Below are 18,033 nucleotides of genomic sequence, written 5' to 3'. Positions count from 1 at the left end.
TTCCTGCACAAATTAGTGCCTGATAGGTGAGCAAGGAGGATCTGTCTTTTAGCTAAAAAGATGGATTGAGCTGTTAGATAATCCAGCTTAATCATATGTTAATTGTACATTAACTATGGCATCATCAGTAGCCAGGGCGGATGCACTATGGTTACAATGTGCACTCTTCATCAAGGGCTGCATTGCAAGTGGCATCTTGGGTTGACTTGATATAAGTCACGTAGGATGCAAACACTTGAAAATCAACCCTAACTCTACTATTTAATGAAACATTGATATTCTGCTTCTAGATGAAGTGAATGACCACGAGTTAGAAATTCAACTTTAGTTTCCTTAATTGATTTGATCCTAATTTCATATGTTATTTTCTCATTTTCTTCCATTCCATCATGACCATTCCGAGTGAGCATCTTTCGACCCATCACAGGCTTCTAGTGATGGACGTGTCTATCAAGAAGTGCAAGAAGAGAAGGGTCGAGGATGGTCAACCTAGAATTAAGTGGGGAGGCTTGACGCCGGTGAATGCATTGGAGATAAAGGGATAAGGTGGCGGGAATGGGGGTTTGAGAGAGCAGGGGGACGTGGATTCTATGTGGGACAAGGCTTCCAGCGGCATCACGGAGACTGCTAGAGAGGTGTTGGGTGTTTCGAGGGGTTGAGCAGGTCGTCATAAGGGGGACTGGTGGTGGAATGAAGAAGTGAAGAAGAAAGTGGAGATTAAGAAAGAGGCATATGTTAAGTTGATTGAGAGTAAAAATGAGGAGGAAAAGGGGATGAATAGGGAGGCTTACAAAGTAGCTAGGAAGGAGGCTAAATTAACAGTTACGGCTGCTAAGTCGGCAGCGTTCGAGAGCCTGTATGCGGGGTTAGAGAAGAAAAGAGGGGAAAAGAGGTTGTATAGGCTTGCTAAGGCTAGGGAGCGGAAGGGCCGTGATCTCGATCAGGTGAAGTGCATTAAGGGAGAGGATGATACTATTTTGGTGGAGGATGTTCACATTAAGAAGAGATGACAGGAGTACTTTTAGAGACTTTTGGACGAGGATGGGGACAGAGGCTTTGAGCTAGGGGAGCTAGAGCACTCGAAGGAGAGACGTGATTTCAGTTACTGTAGGCATTTTAAGGTGGAGGAGGTTAGAGAGGCTATTCGTAGGATGTGGAGGGGTAGGGCGATGGGGCCTGACGAGATTCCGGTGGATTTTTGGAAGTATGCTGGGGAGGCCGGTTTAAGGTGGCTGACTGATTTGTTTAACGTCATTTTCAAGACTGTGAGAATGCCTGAGGCCTGGAGATGGAGTACGATGATCCCGCTATATAAAAACAACGGTGACATTTAGAGTTGCAACAATTATAGGGGTATTAAGTTGTTGAGTCACACTATGAAGATTTGGGATAGAGTGGTCGAGGGGAGGTTGAGGAGGGTCGTGTCCATTTCGGAGAATCAGTTTGGATTTATGCCTGGTCGCTCGACGACAGAGGCAATCCATCTGGTGAGGAGATTAGTGGAGCAGTATAGACAAAGGAAGAGAGATTTACACATGGTGTTCATCGACCTGGAAAAGGCTTATGATAAAGTCCCGAGGGAGGTTCTTTGGAGATGCTTGGAGGTGAGAGGGTTCCGGTGGCGTACATTAGGGCTATTAAGGACATGTATGATGGAGGGAAGACCCGGGTGAGGACGATGGGAGGAGACTCAGAGCATTTTCCGGTCGAGACCGGGTTGCATCAGGGATCGACTCTGAGCCCGTTCCTTTTTGCTGTAGTGATGGACGTGTTGACGCGGAGCATTCAAGGCGAGGAGGCTTGGTGTATGTTATTTGCGGATGATGTAGTGTTGATTGATGAGTCGCGAGGGGATGTGAATGGCAAGTTGGAGGTTTGGAGGCAAACCCTTGAGTCTAAGGGGTTTAGGTTGAGTAGGTCCAAAACAGAGTATTTGGAATGCAAGTTTAGTTACTTGAGACGGGAGTACGAAGGGGAGGTAAGGTTGGACTCATAGGATATCGGTAAGACGGACAGTTTCAAATATCTTGGGTCTACGATTCAGGGGAATGGTGAGATTGATGAAGATGTCTCTAATCGTATTGGAGCAGGTTGAATGAAGTGGAGGCTCGCCTCAGGAGTGTTGTGTGATAAGAAGGTGTCCCTTAAGCTTACAGGTAAATTCTATAGAGTGGCAGTCCGTCCGACTATGCTGTATGGAGCGGAGTGTTGGCAAGTCAAGCACTCCCACAATCAAAAATTGAAGGTAGCGAAAATGAGAATGTTGCGTTGGATGTGTAGGCTTACTAGAGGAGACAAGAGTTAGGAATGAGATTATCCGGGATAAAGTGGGAGTGGCCTCACTGGAGGATAAGATGCGGGAAGGAAGACTGAGATGGTTTTGGCATATGATGAGGAGGGGCGCAGATGCCCCTGTTCGGAGGTGTGAGGCTTGTTTTGGATGGCTTCAGGAGGAGTAGAGGTAGGCCAAAGAAATGCTGAAGGTAGGTGATTAGACATGACATGGAGCAGCTTCAACTCACGGAGGACATGACCCTAGATAGGAAGGTGTGGAGGTCGCGGATAAGGGTAGAAGGTTAATGTGAGTGTGTGGGTTGTAGCATGCAGTCAGGAGAGTTTTCTTTGTAGTCGGGTTAGTAATCCTAGGTCTGTGCACATAGGTGTCCTTGTTATGTTAGTTCAGGGTTCTACTAGTTAGGTGTCATATGTCATGGCTTAGTACCTATTTTTTTTTCGTGTCGCCCTTATGTCTCGTATTTTCGTATTTCTTTGATGTCTATTTATTATTTCTTATTCCTGATATTCTTTTATGTCATCCATCCCATTGTTTAGTGTTCTTTATCTTGAGCCGGGGGTCTATCGGAAACAACGTCTCTACTTCTTCGGAGGTAGCGGTATGGACTGCGTACATCTTACCCTCCCCAGACCCCACTTTGTGGGAATACACTGGGTTTGTTGTTGTTATTTTTATTTCTGTGATGAGATAGACCTCTCTTTTTATGAGTTGCAGGTTTTGATGTTCCCGATTTTGTTAGATGATTCTTATTTGGCAAGTGAATTTGAAACATTCATTGACGCTATCGATAAAACTCATGAACTGACCCTGGGTGGACACCAGCAGTATCCGGTTTGACCTGCCTTTCTATGTTTGATGTTTGTACTTCATATCATGCTTCAACTGTTTTTGTTATATGTAGTCATCTTAATTCGATTTTTCCATTTTTATATTGTAGGGAGTTTACGCATTACTTTTCCATAAAGGACGAAGAGCTCGTACCATCGGTTTACGACTGGCTGGACGCATGGGTAAATTGAGGTATTGTTTCTATTAGACTTCGTATGCGGCTATAATCTGTGATTTGTGACTCTAGAAAATTCAAGTATATGGTGGGAATAGCATATTTTCGCTTCTTTTTCTTTGGCGCATCATAGGATTCCTACATGTATAGATGACTGGGTGTTATTATAGACAATCATGTCTTCTTTAAGTTTTTTTTTTTTCGTATACTAGTTATATACGAGCAAGCTTTTGCCTTTTCATCCATGAAATTATTACTTCTATAAAAAGATCATGTCGCCATTTTTGGTCGAGCAAATGTGTTTTGACAATAGACAAGTATAAGTAATTAAGTTTTACTGTGTTATAAGAGTACTTGTGTCCTGAGTTCTTTTCGCTTCTATTGTTAAAAGAAGCTCATGCTATCAGATGAGACTCCTTGGGCTGTTAGTTTACCTGTTCTTCTTTTACTTTAGCCGGAGTTTGTTATGCCTCCAATAATTTGTGTCTTCTAATGCTTTTGGCAGTTAAGACTTAACATTGATGTAAATTTTTTTGATCAAGACCTAACAATGATTACAAATACTTTGTATCTGACTGGATGACTGTTTGGAATAGCTTTGCAAAATCATTCCTTGGATGAAAGAATAATCCCAGGTCAAAGAAGGCCACATAGATGTAAAAATAGATCTGTAGACTCCTTGAGTGTTTAGAACTATAAATATTCCTTATACTTATCTTACCTGCTTGCTGTAATATTTTGCTAGAAGTCATGCAAGGACTATTTCATTCCTTTCTTTTGGAGATTCGTATAACAGGATAGGTGTCCTCTTCCACCAAGAAAACCATTTTTGCTGGGACTGTTTCAACGCTTAAGAAGAGGATTGTCTCAACGCTTTACTTCGAAAGTACTTTAAAGGATGGCAAAGCTGGTAGATATGTGGGATATAAATAAACTTAGGACATCACTAAATTGCATAGACACCACCAATAATGGGCAGCTTTTGCTTGGTGGGCTTTCCGGTAGAGAACACTAGATTTTGTTTTTCAGAAGGTACCATATTCCCTTGTATATATAGATATCAGAACAAAAATTTCAATGTCAACCAAAATGGATTGACGACATGAGATTGTCAAAAAAGAGAAATGCAAAAAATAAACTACACAAAACAGCCTTGCTCATCTTACAAGGAACCTAATACATCTATGATTGCCTCAGGTTCATCTATGTGTTCCGATTTACACCGAAAATTTAAAAGAAGAATACTATCATCTTTGAACCCATTCGGCCATGAGAATTTCACTTTTTTTTCCAGATTTTTTTTTCACTTTATTTGAAAATCAGGTTTTGAACATGAAAATTCCAAATACAACTGGAATTTGGAAAACACCCAAAACCTTGTTTTCACTTTCAATATATATTTTTTTTCTAAATTTATCCTAAATTTTTATTTCTATAAAAATGATCGTATTTAAATTATATTTCATGTTTTTTAGGACAACTAAATTCAAACAACCAAATATTATTTGCAAAAATTATAACCAAACACAACTCCATCTTCAAAAATTCCAAATGAAGTGAAAAATATTTGAAATAGTATATAGTAGCTCGTATATGGGATCTAATCTATGACATTATGTGACTATCTATTTTGACTAGATTTGATTTTATGTTTCAGGTAAATTAGTCAAGTTGGGGATTTTGCTAGTTCTTAGAAGCTGAGGGTATAAACTATATTTAGAAAAAGTACATTCAAATTCTAAATATTCTTTGCAAAAAGCATGGCTAAACACAACTCCAATTCCAGCTTTAAAAATTCCAAATAAAGTGATATTTTTGGGTGTTCATGGCCAAGCACCTAGGGTTCCTCTTCTTCCTTATCGTCCATCAACTAGTTGATGGGACAATTTTCCATCTGTTTTGCTACTATTGCAGTTTCCACCTTTGTTCCAGCACGCTATAACTTCAGGAGTTCTTCGTGTCATTGTCCAACTAGCAACTCTGAGAATTGAGATAGATGTCTTGTAACTCCGCTATGTAAAAGGAAATGACTTATTGGCTCTACCTCTTGCCCACACAAGTAATCTCTTAACTCCGCTATGTAAAAAGAAATGACTTATTGTCTCTGCCTCTTGCCCACACAAGTAATCTCTTGAACACAATTTTATTCCCCTCTTTTTAAGATTATCACAAGTCAACAGAGTCTCTCTTACAACCATCAGGAGAAGCAAACCACCTTATAAGACACCTTAACTTTTCAAATATGTTTCCATGGCCAAAATGTAATCTGGGATTCAACCTGATTCAAATCTTTATAAGCTGAACTAACATTATAAATTCCACTTGAACAGTTCTGCCACTCACTGTATCCGCACCCTCTTGCTGCCCCCTCTTGCTGCCCCCTCTTGCTGTCCCTTGCTTTGCTCCAAAATTTTGAAGAATTATGTTATCCTTGGCACCTCCCGGAGTATAATAACCTAACCTTCTGAAAATTGGGTCCACCCTTGTGGGGATCAGACCTCCTTCAAAACATGCCTCTGCTGAAGACTTAAATCATATAAATCAGGGAATATGAGCTTCAGATTTCCATTACCCAACCAATTATCCTCCCAAAACATGATTTTTCTGCCATCCTCAACATTGAATCTCAATCTGATTTTGATAGTTCTCCACTAACTAATTCCATAAATCGTCTACACCTTTTTAGTCATCCAAAATCCTTCTTTGCCATGCTTCGCTTTTATTACTATGCTCCATAATAGCTGCTCTTCTTTTGTGAACCTCTATAACCACTTCATTAGAAAACACTTGCTTTGCTTCTTCAAATCCTTGATTCCTAGACAACCAACCCACCCCTCTTATTTTTTTCTGTGCTAATTGTGAGATTTTTCCATTCAACTAAGTGCAAATCTGTCCTCTTTATTGGCCTGCAATAGAAAATTCCTTCTCAAACCATCCATCCTCTTCTCCACACTCACAGGTATAGGAACACAAAGAGGTAAGAAGAGTTCCCCCTAGAGGATGGGCGCACCCTTCCGCTCCTAATTGAAAAAAAAAAGTTGTCCTCGCGATTCTCGATGAGTTGCTGCCCAAGAAACTCCTGCCAAGGTGTCAAGGCAGTTCGACAAAAGGCAGAAAGAGTGTCCATCCTGAACAGAGAACTTATACATGCGAGCCAAAATGAGTGTGGATTGAGATGACCCAAATTGAGTATTGCCCAAGGAAGAGTTCTGTGAAAAACCTTGTTTCACAAAAGGCCCGGTGAAACGTTTCAAAAATATCTGCGTTCCTTGAATGAACCCTTTAAAAGAAATTCCATCCTCTTCAAATGAATTCTCCTTTCTCAATAAACCAAGCTGGTCCTTTTGGTTCTGCACGTGGGGCTTGAGGATATGGTTGTTTCAGATCCCAAGTTTCTCATGTGCAAAACCGGAGAACCGAAGAAGAAGCTGCTCAATGCCAATCTAAGAAGGTTCAGCATGTAAAATAGTCCATGTTCAAGAGATAAATGAGGTAGTTATAAGAAAAAGAAGAGAGAGGAAAAAGAAGTGAAGTTTGCTCATTATAGCCCGCCTGGCACTTAGACAAATTTTGAAAAGAAATTAGGCCCTGAATTTCTGCCTTAATATCTTAAATTAGCATCCTGAACTATTGTTAGAATAGTGTTTCTTTAGGAAAGACTTCCTGTGTTTTGTCTTACTAGAATAATGGGAGTAACTGATATGTACGCACCTTATTGATGTCCTTTTAATTCTCTGTTTCATTGTAGGCTATCAACAGATTTGGATGCTTTGCAGCCTTTGCTGAAGAAGTACATTTCATATTTGGCAACAGACGTTTTGCCATTGTGTACGCCGAATCTAAGGCCTAGGGTTGAGTTGGATCGAGTAACTGTATGGCTTGGGATCAAAGCATTGTAGGAAGTAGTTGGCTTCTATTCCCTCGTGTGTGAGCTTTTGTTTATTAATCATTTTTTTTTTTCTTATTGTTACCTCTTCTGTGTCTTGAAGGCTTGGATTCTTGGAGCCTCCAGCTTTTGAAGAAGGCATTTTAGATCGCTATCCCATTTTTCTGAGTGTTGTTCTCAATCATATCAGTGATGATTCGCCAGAGTTTTCTTGTGCAGTTAATTGTCTGAGATTATTGTTTGAGATGCTTGGTATGTTTCTATACACATACCTTTTCAGGATTCTGAATCCGCTCCTTCAGCTAATACCTAATGCATCTCCAATCACACTTCATTAAGGATATAAGCTTTGGTTGAAGACTTCACTATCTCCAAGTGTGATGCGCAATACACTATTGGGTCAGTGTTTCCACACTCGAAATGAGAAAAGCCATAAGGAAATCTTTGATCTTTTCCAGCCTTTTCTACAGGCATGTTTTATACACAGCTATGTAATTTAAGGGCTGTTTAGCTATCTTCTTTTAATTGATCTATGTCCTTAGTTAAGTTTTTCACTCTCATGTGTATACCCTGCAGTCCCTTGAAGCTTTACAAGATGGAGAACACGAAAAGCAACGGAGAAATCTTCTTTATTTTCTCCTGCATCAAGTTACCGTGAGCAGTAACTTTAGCTTGATCATGAGAAAAAAGGCTTGCCAGGTTATTATCTTGTCATCAGCCCAAAGCGTGTTAACGTTTTTGTTCTGTCTTATTCATCGTGAGATTCAATATTGCAGATAGCTCTTTTCATAGTTCACCGAGGTTATACTATGAACCCGCCTTCTCCGCCATATGAATGCGCACATATGTGGTATGTACCTAGAGGTCAATTATTCATATGATTGAGTGACTGTTATTTATGTCCCTTGCTTTGGGTTCTTTAGATTTGTTTCAATCACAATGTCTAAAAGAGAAAAGCACAAAAAGCGACAAGGTCCTTGGGGCTTGAAGCTCAAAGTGTGAAGTGAAGCATACACTTTCTTGAAGTGAATCACAGAAATTTATTAGGAACAGAAAATACCAAAGTTTTTTTCTCACTTTTTGAGAATACACTGGGTGTTAATAATAAAAAAATAATAACCAAATTGTTGTTGAAATAACTAATTTCAGCATCTGATGTAGTGAAAATACCAAAATATATGATTTTAGTACTGTCATAGCCAAATTGTTGTTAAAATAACTAATTGCAGTATCTGATGTAGAATAATATGTATACAAGAGACTAAAATGGAGGCTTGACAGATGGAATAGTGAGATGGGGAGGAAGATGGGTGAAGTATGATTACATATCGACTCAGGGTAACGCGGGTGGTACACTAGTTATGTGGGATGATAGGAAGTTGTAGAGTGTGGAGATTTTTAAAGAGTTGTTTATGATTGGTGTGAAGTTTAGAAACCTTGGGAATGGGGTGGAATGGGGTTTTGGGGGAGTGTACGGGCATGTGGGGGAGGCCTCAAAGGAGATTTTTTGCTAGAAGAAGGAGAGGGGTTGGACAGATGGAACATTCCTTGGGTGCTGTGGAATTTTAATATTATTAGATTTCCGGAGGAGAGGGTGGGGTGTAGGTTTATTTCCAGGGCCATGGAAGAATTTTTGGAGTTTATTGATAACCATTATCTTATTGATCTGCCACTGACAGAAGCTTAGTTCACTTGGTCCGGATCAGGGGAATCTTCATCAAAGTCTAGATTAGACAGATTCTTAGTGTCTACTTTGTGGAGGAGTTGACACCTGGTATGATTCAAGTTCTTTTACAGTGGTCGACCTCAGACCATTTTCTAGTAGATGGAGTAGGACAAGATCGCCATTCAAATTTGAGAATATGTGGCTGAAAGCATCGGATTTTTGGGAGAAGGTGGCGGAGTAGATATATTGTGGAGGGGAGACCATCTTTCGGCTTGCAAAGAAGCTGAAGATAGATTTAAGGGTGTGGAATAGGGAAGTTTTCGGGAGGGTAGAGGTGAAAACGAGGAAGGTTTTAAATGAGGTGGGCCAGTTAGAAAAAGTAGAAGTGGGGAGGGAGTTGGACAAGCGGGAGAAAGAGAGAAGAGAGTTTGAATAGGGAGTTAGATGCTTTGGGGATGGCCGAAGAGATTAGTTGGAGACAAAAATCTAGGGTGTTGTGGTTAGAAGAGGGAGATCTAGTGATAGAAGCTCCTAGTTCTCTCTAAATCTATGAAGAGGGAGAGAATGTCTTTCAAAGAAGCCTTAGTGTGGCCTTTTCTAGACTTAGGGGGTAGATGTCGGAAGAATGATCCATCGATAAAACCCAAATTCTTATTATCAAAAGACTTTATTTTGAAGAGAAATGATTTTTTGAAATCTTGCTTGCTTGGTTCCTTCAATAAATGGGTTGGTTCTTCGGAGGCGATCAAGAATTGGGCAATGGAGGAGTGGGGTTAGCGCACGCAATTTCTGTTTCGTTGTGGATGAAAAACAAGCATTGATGGTTCTCCATGAAGGTAGAAGATAGTTTTGACAACAACTTTATGCAGCTGGAGAGATGGTCGGGGCATGAAGGTTATGTTATCCACGCGGCTCAAGCTATTTGGTGGTGATTAATCTGGCGGGGCTCCCAGTAAACTTATGGTGTATTGATCTTTTTCTAAAGGTTGGGAATCTTTGTGTAGGCTTTGTGAATGTGATATACAACTTGCTTGATATGGCTAGGGCGAGAATTTTAGTGAAAAAAGAGGGGAAGATATCGGTTTCAATTAAGGTGGATGATGGAGAAGTGGAGTATAGAGTTTGGCTTTCCATGGAGTTTCGTCCCCTGAAATTGAAAGTAGATTGGAGGGAGGAATTTGAAGTTTATGGTAGGAGAGGAAGTGGTATTAGAGGAGACAAGAAGGGGAATACGTTTGTGAAGGAGGTGATGTCGAAACCTTGGGAAGGCCATCAGATGTGGTGAAGAAAGGGGTAGAAGGAAAATGTGCAAATTGGAATGGGAGGCAAAACCCTAATCTGGGAAAATGACCTGATGCATGTTGTCATAAATGACTTGGTGGACTCACTGGTGTCGGAAAATGACTTTTGCTGTCGCCGAAAATGCTGTTTTGGTGCCTATTCACCTGAATTTTAGCAGGACTGTTTCTTAAATGAGTTGGAGGAGCTGCAGCTATTCTAAATTTGATTTAAATTTGGGAAAAGGTTGTTTTAAATTCTCTTCAGTTGCATGTTGGCTCTAAAGGTGATTGTAGTGATTCTCAAGGAGTCAATGCACTTCCTTTAGCATGTGTTGAGGTTGGAAAAGGCATTTTTAGACAGGTGGATGGGAATCATCTAAAATTCGGGGAATTTTTTGGAGTGATTTTTGAGGGAAAGAAGGATAGGGTGCTAGGTTTGCTTCAAGACATTGAAAAAGAAGAACAAGGGGTTAGAAAAGAGGAGAAAAAAGGTCCTTGGGAGGGGAGGCAAGGGTATTCGAGCAAGGATAATTAGGGAGAAAAAAATGCGAGGGGTTTGAACGTCCCTAATAAGAGGGCCATCATCAAAGTAGGGTTTACAGAGTGGGGGCAGATGTTGTCTATATCCAAGAGACAAAAATGAAGACTTTGACGGATAATCTCATTAGAAGTGTGTTTAGGAAGATGAGTGAAGTATGATTATATCCTGACTCGAACGAGGAAGTGCTGTGTAGAAATACTTTTGCTTTGGGATGATAGAAAGGTGAAGTGTATGGAGGTTATAAGGGGGAGTTTATGTTAGGGGCTCGGTTTAAAAACGTTGGCAACAGAATAGAGTGGGGTTTTGGGGGCGTCTATGGTCCGATTGGGAAGGGGTTAAAGGAGAGTTTTTGGGAAGAATTACGAGATGGTTTGGGTGCTGTGTGATAAGAAGGTGCCGCCTAAGCTTAAAGGCAAATTCTACAGGGCGGTAGTCCGTCCGGCCATGTTGTATGGAGCGGAGTGTTGGCCAGTGAAGAACTCCCACATCCAAAAGATGAGGGTGGCAGAAATGCGGATGTTGCGCTGGATGTGTGGGCTGACTAGAGGGGATGGAGTTCGGAATGAGAACATCCGGGAGAAGGTTGGTGTGACACCAGTGGAGTGCAAGATGCGGGAAGCCCGATTGAGATGGTTCGGACACGTGAAGAGGAGGGGCATGGATGCCCCGGTCCGTAGGTGTGAGAGGCTAGCGTTGGATGGGTTTAAGCGGGGTAGGGGTAGGCCGAAGAAGTACTGGGGTGAGGTGATTAGGCGAGACATGGAGCAGTTACAGCTCACCGAGGACATGACCCTAGATAGGAAGGTCTGGAGGACGCGAATCAGGGCAGAGGACTAGGGCCAGCCTGAGTCGCTAGTGTAGGGAACTACTTGGTGGGGGTTTATGCATGTTAGGAGCCCGTGTCCCATGTTTTATTATGGATCTGTGTGTTTTCCTTTGTTTTAGATTACTTATGGATGCCGTATTTATGTTATGTAATCTTGTAACCTTGTGCTGTGCTTTACTATGTGTTTGTGTGGTACCGCGTGTCTTGAGCCGGGGGTCTATCGGAAACAGCCTTTCTACTTCTTCAGAGGTAGAGGTATGGACTGCGTACATCCTACCCCCCAGACCCCACCAGGTGGGAATACACTGGGTTTGTTGTTGTTGTTGTATTGTTGTATTGTATCATGAGGAGTAGCCCCCGATCTCTCATTTTCTTTTGGTGCACCCATAATATGCCTAGTTGTATACAAGAATGGGCGGACTTTGTAGAGAATCAGATTTTGTAGATTCCTTACTTTTTGTTTTTTCCACTGGATATGGCCAACTCAGCCTTGTTTATGAATGAAATACACTTGCCTTATTAAAACAATTCTTGTCATTTAACTGAGCAAACTTGTTAATTTTACCTTAAAAATGAATTTTGATCAAAGTCTAGTTCGACTTTGTATGTGAATCAAAAACATTGGAGTTATTTTGATGTGTGAAAGAGAGAGACACCAAGAGAGGAAACAATCTGTCGAAATGATTATAAGGACCTGTTTGGCCATCAGAATTTTTTTTTTGGAAAATTTTTCTACTTTATTTGGAATTCAGGGTTTGGCCATAAAAATTCCAAATATAACTTGAAGTTGTACTTCCAATATGGTAAACATCCAAAGCCCCGTTTCACATTTTTTTTTCAATTTTACCTTAAATTTTTATTTCTTATGACTATTTTACTATTTCTTGTTCCTGATTTTATTATGTTATCCATTCACTTGTTTACTATTCTTTATCTTGAGCCGGGGGTCTATCGGAAATAACCTCTCTACTTCTTCGGAGGCAGCGGTATGGACTGCGTACATCTTACCCTCCCTAGATTCCACTTTGTGGGAATTCACTGGGTTTGTTGTTGTTGTTGTTGTTTTATTTCTTATGAAATAATCCCATTTAAGTTATATTTCATAATTTTTTAAAAAAGTACACCCAGATTCTAAACATTTATTGCAAAAAGTATGGCCAAACACAACTACTACTTCGAAATTTCAAATAACTGTGAATTTTTTTCTTTCATTGCCAGGCGCCCACTTTAAGTCATTATATTGTTGTTTCCTATATGTGAGTTGTTAGGCTACTTTAATAAGGTAACTTATTTTATTTAGAAGTATCTTATAACTCCAAAGTATATCTTTTTAAATTAATGTGCACTATACTATAATTGGACCTATGACGTATATGCTCCAGCTTGAAAAGAAGAATGAATAACATTCCCAGAAAACTTTGCCGAAGTCTAAGATGTTGCTTACATGCTGTACACATGGCAATGACTGAGACAACCGTTGGTCCATGATTTCGTGTGCCAATGCCTGTCAGTCGATGTGACGGTGTGTGAGGGTTTGTGCAGTGGGAAACTCAGTACTGTTTGGTCAATGTATTCCTCGTTGAGACGATGCTCCTGGTGTAGTTTGTTGTCTTATTTGGCGACGGGATTGTACTAACCTTTAAGCAGTTTATAGACCTTTGCTCAAACTCGCTAAAAAACTTTTCTGATAACCATACATTAAAGAAAAGAGAACTTTCCGGTGAATGCCTAAATGCAGTTTATTTCTCTTTGATTCTGATACCATGTGAAGTTCGATAATGCGTTAAAGAGCGGGATGAGAAGAGAGAAACTATTTGTCTTAAGCAGTAAACTCAATATACGTGACTTTATAGATGTTATTCGCATATTCTAAGGTAAGTTTCCTTACTTGCAGAATTCCATTACTACGAAATAATCTTTCCTAATCACTAACAATATTTTAAAATGTACATCGTTCTGGACAATGGACCCAGGCATATCCTTGAAAGATTGCACATTTGAGTATAATGTTTTGATGGATCTCTCTTCTATTTCCTTGTTTTACTTTGTTGGAATTCATATCTTTCAATATGCATATATTCTTGAATTCTGTCTCAAAGCAGCCATAAATTCAAAATTAAATGTTGGAGTGTTGGTTCCTGATTTGTCCTACTTAATTCTGCAGGGGACCTTCCCTTGTATCCTCTCTGAAGGATTCGTCACTTCACAGTTCTCTTCGTCAACCTGCATTTGATGTTATTCAAACTATTATAGTCTCTGATGCTTCTGCTCTGATAACTTCAATTCTGAAGTATCAACTTGCTACTAGTGCCGAAAGATGCTTGCCATTCCAGCTTGATGAAGAAGAGGGCCAAGGAAATATGTTTGGTTGTGATTTTGAAGAAAATGATGTCAGTTGTTGGAACGAATTTAGTTCTCAAGCTGATATAACATCAGATCTCTGTGGGGATTGGATGTGCATCCCAATGTTGTGGTTTGAGATTTTAGTTGAAATTGATCCGTCGATTCTTCCAATATCATTTGCTAAGGCTGTTTTCTGGGCTTTGTCACGCCTTTCTTTACTAGAATCTGATAATGACTCGGATATGACACCTTCAGTTGGTCACTGGTTGAGAACCTGTGGTTCAGATATCTCTCATGTTTTCAATTGGAAGGTTCCATCTGGTTCAAATGATGGTGGCGAGGGAGTGGAATCTAAAAACTCCATTAAGGTCTCAACAAAGTGTATACCTCTAATTAGGCTTTTCAAGAGGTTTGCAGTTGATCCTATGGCTAAATGCTGTTGATTCTGAGGTTTTGCTAGTGATCAGAAGAATTTTGTGTTCATATAAACACTTTTCTTGATTATTTTCTGGAGGTTATTACAGGTCAACTGCTCATTTCATCATCAGAATGGAGCAAGGGGAGCTAAGGAAGCAGTGGACATGGGAGCCCATGATTAGTGACAGTTTGATTCTTCTGCTTGTGGATCCCAACGACGTAATATTTTCTTCTCAAAAGTTCCATACAATTGGATTACTGAAGCAATCATTTTGTATTCTTGATGAAGAATCTTGCCTCTGCATTAATGCTGTCTCCACCTTGTCTGGTTGCTGCAGAATGCTAGACATGTTGGTCGGTGTATTCTTGAACAACTTTCAAATACACGAGGCCTAACTAGTGGACTGCAGTTTCTTTGCTCCAGCCCATCATCACTCGTAGCTACCTTTACAGGGATAAGACATGCTCTAAAGCTGGTAAGATCTACCGGTACGGTCTTTGATTTCCCTTTCTTCTGGCTGCATTTCTTCTAATACTGGGAAAATTGCTCTCCTGTTCATTTGTTTGGCATACTTCTGCTTGCCTCTTTTCAGGTTCAGTTGGACTGCGTTCTATCAGAATTTCAGACTTTGCATCATTTCTTTTTTGTTATGTGCAAACTAATAAAAGAAGGGAATTCATGTAGCCAACCTCTAGTCGGAAAATCTTGTGAGGACGTTGGTATCTCGAAGTTTTCTTCTCAAGGGGGATTCTTAAAGCAGCCAGTGCTTCAAGCTCAAAATGAGCACATGGATGCACATAACGCAGTTGTCAGTTCCATTTTATGGGAGAAATTTTGTTGCTTACTCTCAGAAATGGCTTGGATTTCGGTCCAGAAGTGCTTGGCAGCTGGGAAGGTTTTTATAGGTCAAAAATCATCTCAGGTCTGGATGTTAGCGTGTTTATCTATTATCTAGTGATATTTCTTTCTTTCCTGGTTACGTGCATTATTTTTAACTTAATGGTTCAGGGCTGCATGAACTTGCATGTTATCTCCTCCTTGTGCAGAGTGTGTTGAGAGTGGCTCTGTAGTTTGGAAACCATGGTACTCTTAATAAATAGGGAACTTCCTATTAAAAAAAAAGAAAATCATCCCTTTTGCCTCCAATTGTTGAATATGATAAAATATTCGCCTTTTTGTTGATTAGTTAAATAATTTTATTAACATTTCGGGGGAAATCTCATATACAAGAAATATTCATCAATTCATCCTGTTAATTGCAATTTTTATATATTTTTTTAAACATGGCAATTGTAAATGATATGAAGGCCTAGACTTTTCTGAGCTCAGTACACAATATGTAATGGAGAGCTACCCATTGTAAATTCAGTACGACACCTTCTTGTTACTGGACTTTTAATATAATACCTTGTTAACGATAAAAGAAATAGTAACAAAACATTTTATCAGTATAGGAGTAGGGTTTATAGTAACTTTTCCCAATATAAGAAATCCGTATACCCCCTCGTTTTCACCCATTGAATTCCCCTTCTTTCCCAATTTCTCTCTTCTTGCTTCAATTGCCTTATCCTCCTGTCTTCACAATGCTTCGATGGTAGAAAATGAAATAAAGACAATATTAGAATTATTTATCACGACCCGAATTCTTGAGCCATGGAAGCACCAGAACGTCTACCCAGTAGGCGAACCATAATCTATAACCCAATAAAGAAACACAAGAGTCCAAATAAATCATAGCTTAGATTTGAAAAAAATCTCAATATATCGGAAGACTAGAAAGCGACACGAGTCTGATTGCAACCTAGAAACTCAATTACAATTACAATGCCGATGAGCATCTAGGAATCACTTAGTACAACTCTAGGGCATACCCCAAAATAGACAAGAAAAGATAAACTGAAACCGCCACCACAAACAGATAGTGGTTTGCTCACCTCAACTGGAATCAACTACCTCAGACAAGATCAATGTGGTCTTGCCGGGGTACTAGTAAATCTGCAGAGAGTAGAATCAATTACAAGGGTGCGCCCAGGCCCGACAAGATCACTAATCCACCCCGCCGTCATACCTCGTGGAGCAAGTTCTTGAAAATATTGTGCATGCAATGAACAATGTACAAAAAACGCGAAGCTTTTATACCATGTATAAATGAAGACAACAAATATACATGGATACCTTATCAAAAAGAAACAAATATACATGAATAACTCAAAAAATTGAATCTCATAGTGGGACCTATTCGTAGCAATAGACCATCCAAAAGGTGTGCACCCTTACCTATGTTAAGCTATGCATTTCAGTTGATCGTTCATAGTCAATAACACCCTAACTGTATGCCCATACCATCAATGCATTCTAGTTTCGGACCACTGTGGTGGCAACTGGACTATGTGTGAACTAGGTATTGCCCACAATCGGTATGATGCTAGTACCATCTCATCACTTCAAGAAAATGCACATAAGACACCTGTGCAATATATCATATCAATAGATAGAAGTGAAGTCATGCTATGAATCTCAAAATTTATTGAAATGACACTATATCATTTTTTATCAGGTTAACAATTTCATTAATCACAGGGCCAAAATCAGCCGTATACAAGAAGTATATCAAAAAGTAAAGAACCTACAACGCGCCATGGTTCTATACACAAGACACCCAATCCTCTATACAACCTGGCACTACATGGGTGCACCAACCTCTGTAGTTGTAATTTTGAAAATTTCCCTTGTTCTTGTGCCGCGAAACCATCATAGGAGCTTCGCTTCCATTCTTCTGGCATTTTTGTCGTCCTGAATATGACAATGAACAACCCAATAAGCTAACCCCATATCTGCCTCGCCTGCGTTCTTCCCAAATCAACGGGATCTTGTCTGGCCCGGTCGCAATTCCCTCATCTTACAAATAGTCTCTAACCTCTGCAAGCCTTATGCACCTACAATGCCCAAAATCTCTATGCCTCTCGAAATGCTCCAACTTCCCTAACATGATATCCCTGTTCCCTCCCCATTTAAGAGCTTATGGAGACTGTAAATGGATTTTATTTGATGAAGTAATTCCCCTCATCTTACGAATAGGCTCTTCAACCTCCGCAACCTTTTCGCCCGTGTGTCCTGGGAGTGATAATTCATGGTTTTCTTGTGGGCAGCACTGGAGTATGTATTTTCTCTCACATGTATGGAAAGTGTATTATGACTGTTCTCTCTTATCCTCAAGATAGTTTGGCATTTGAATGTTTTGTTGAGTTCTACCTCCCCAAGGTAGAGGTAAGGTCTCTGTATTTCCAGTGCATGCATTTGGCCCATAGCTGACCACTTTGTTGGAAAACGTTAATGCTGAGTCCACTCTTTTCCTATTCAAAGATCAGCCCCCTGTCTATGCATCTTTTATAACGAAGTATGTTTTCTTTGTATTAAGATGACCTGCATCAGATTATTAGAGACCCTTCCTGTTGTTTTTGGAAGGCTTTGCCGAGAACCGACTGCAGTCCTTAATAATGCAGTGACGCAATGTCTTCGGGATCTGATAGATTGGGGTCATTCACCACTTCCAGTAGTGGTCAGATATTGGAAAGATGCTTTAATTTCATTGTTGATTTTGATTAAAGAATCATGCTGTGGTGTCCCTGCTTCATTAGCTGCAGATTTTGAGAAACTTATTTCATGTGGTGAGTTTATTACTCTGTTTGTTAAGTTGCTTGTATTTCTTGTCTGTTGTGCCATTATGATAATAATCAGATTTTTAGATAAATTTTGTTTTACCGCGTTGCTGTA

General features: G+C 40.0%; 1 protein-coding gene across 3 annotated transcripts in view; it reads left to right on the top strand.

Annotated features, from left to right (window-relative positions):
* LOC107861583 (helicase SEN1) overlaps nucleotides 1–18,033 on the top strand; it is a 36,053-nt gene that overhangs the window by 6,402 nt on the left and 11,618 nt on the right. For 2 of the 3 annotated variants that reach the window (XM_016706859.2, XM_016706858.2), the window contains exons 2-13: nucleotides 3,011–3,127; nucleotides 3,234–3,316; nucleotides 7,048–7,194; nucleotides 7,289–7,437; nucleotides 7,525–7,655; nucleotides 7,762–7,884; nucleotides 7,962–8,035; nucleotides 13,663–14,250; nucleotides 14,366–14,477; nucleotides 14,597–14,734; nucleotides 14,852–15,181; nucleotides 17,678–17,927. In XM_016706859.2, the coding sequence (XP_016562345.2) occupies nucleotides 3,011–3,127; nucleotides 3,234–3,316; nucleotides 7,048–7,194; nucleotides 7,289–7,437; nucleotides 7,525–7,655; nucleotides 7,762–7,884; nucleotides 7,962–8,035; nucleotides 13,663–14,250; nucleotides 14,366–14,477; nucleotides 14,597–14,734; nucleotides 14,852–15,181; nucleotides 17,678–17,927 (2,242 nt within the window). The remainder of the gene's footprint in view (nucleotides 1–3,010; nucleotides 3,128–3,233; nucleotides 3,317–7,047; nucleotides 7,195–7,288; nucleotides 7,438–7,524; nucleotides 7,656–7,761; nucleotides 7,885–7,961; nucleotides 8,036–13,662; nucleotides 14,251–14,365; nucleotides 14,478–14,596; nucleotides 14,735–14,851; nucleotides 15,182–17,677; nucleotides 17,928–18,033) is intronic. The other variant, XM_047410219.1, reaches the window with a different exon arrangement.

The sequence above is a fragment of the Capsicum annuum genome, chromosome 3, assembly GCF_002878395.1.
Source record: "Capsicum annuum cultivar UCD-10X-F1 chromosome 3, UCD10Xv1.1, whole genome shotgun sequence".
Classification (NCBI taxonomy): Eukaryota; Viridiplantae; Streptophyta; class Magnoliopsida; order Solanales; family Solanaceae; genus Capsicum; species Capsicum annuum.
This window is presented reverse-complemented; position numbering and strand designations above follow the sequence as displayed.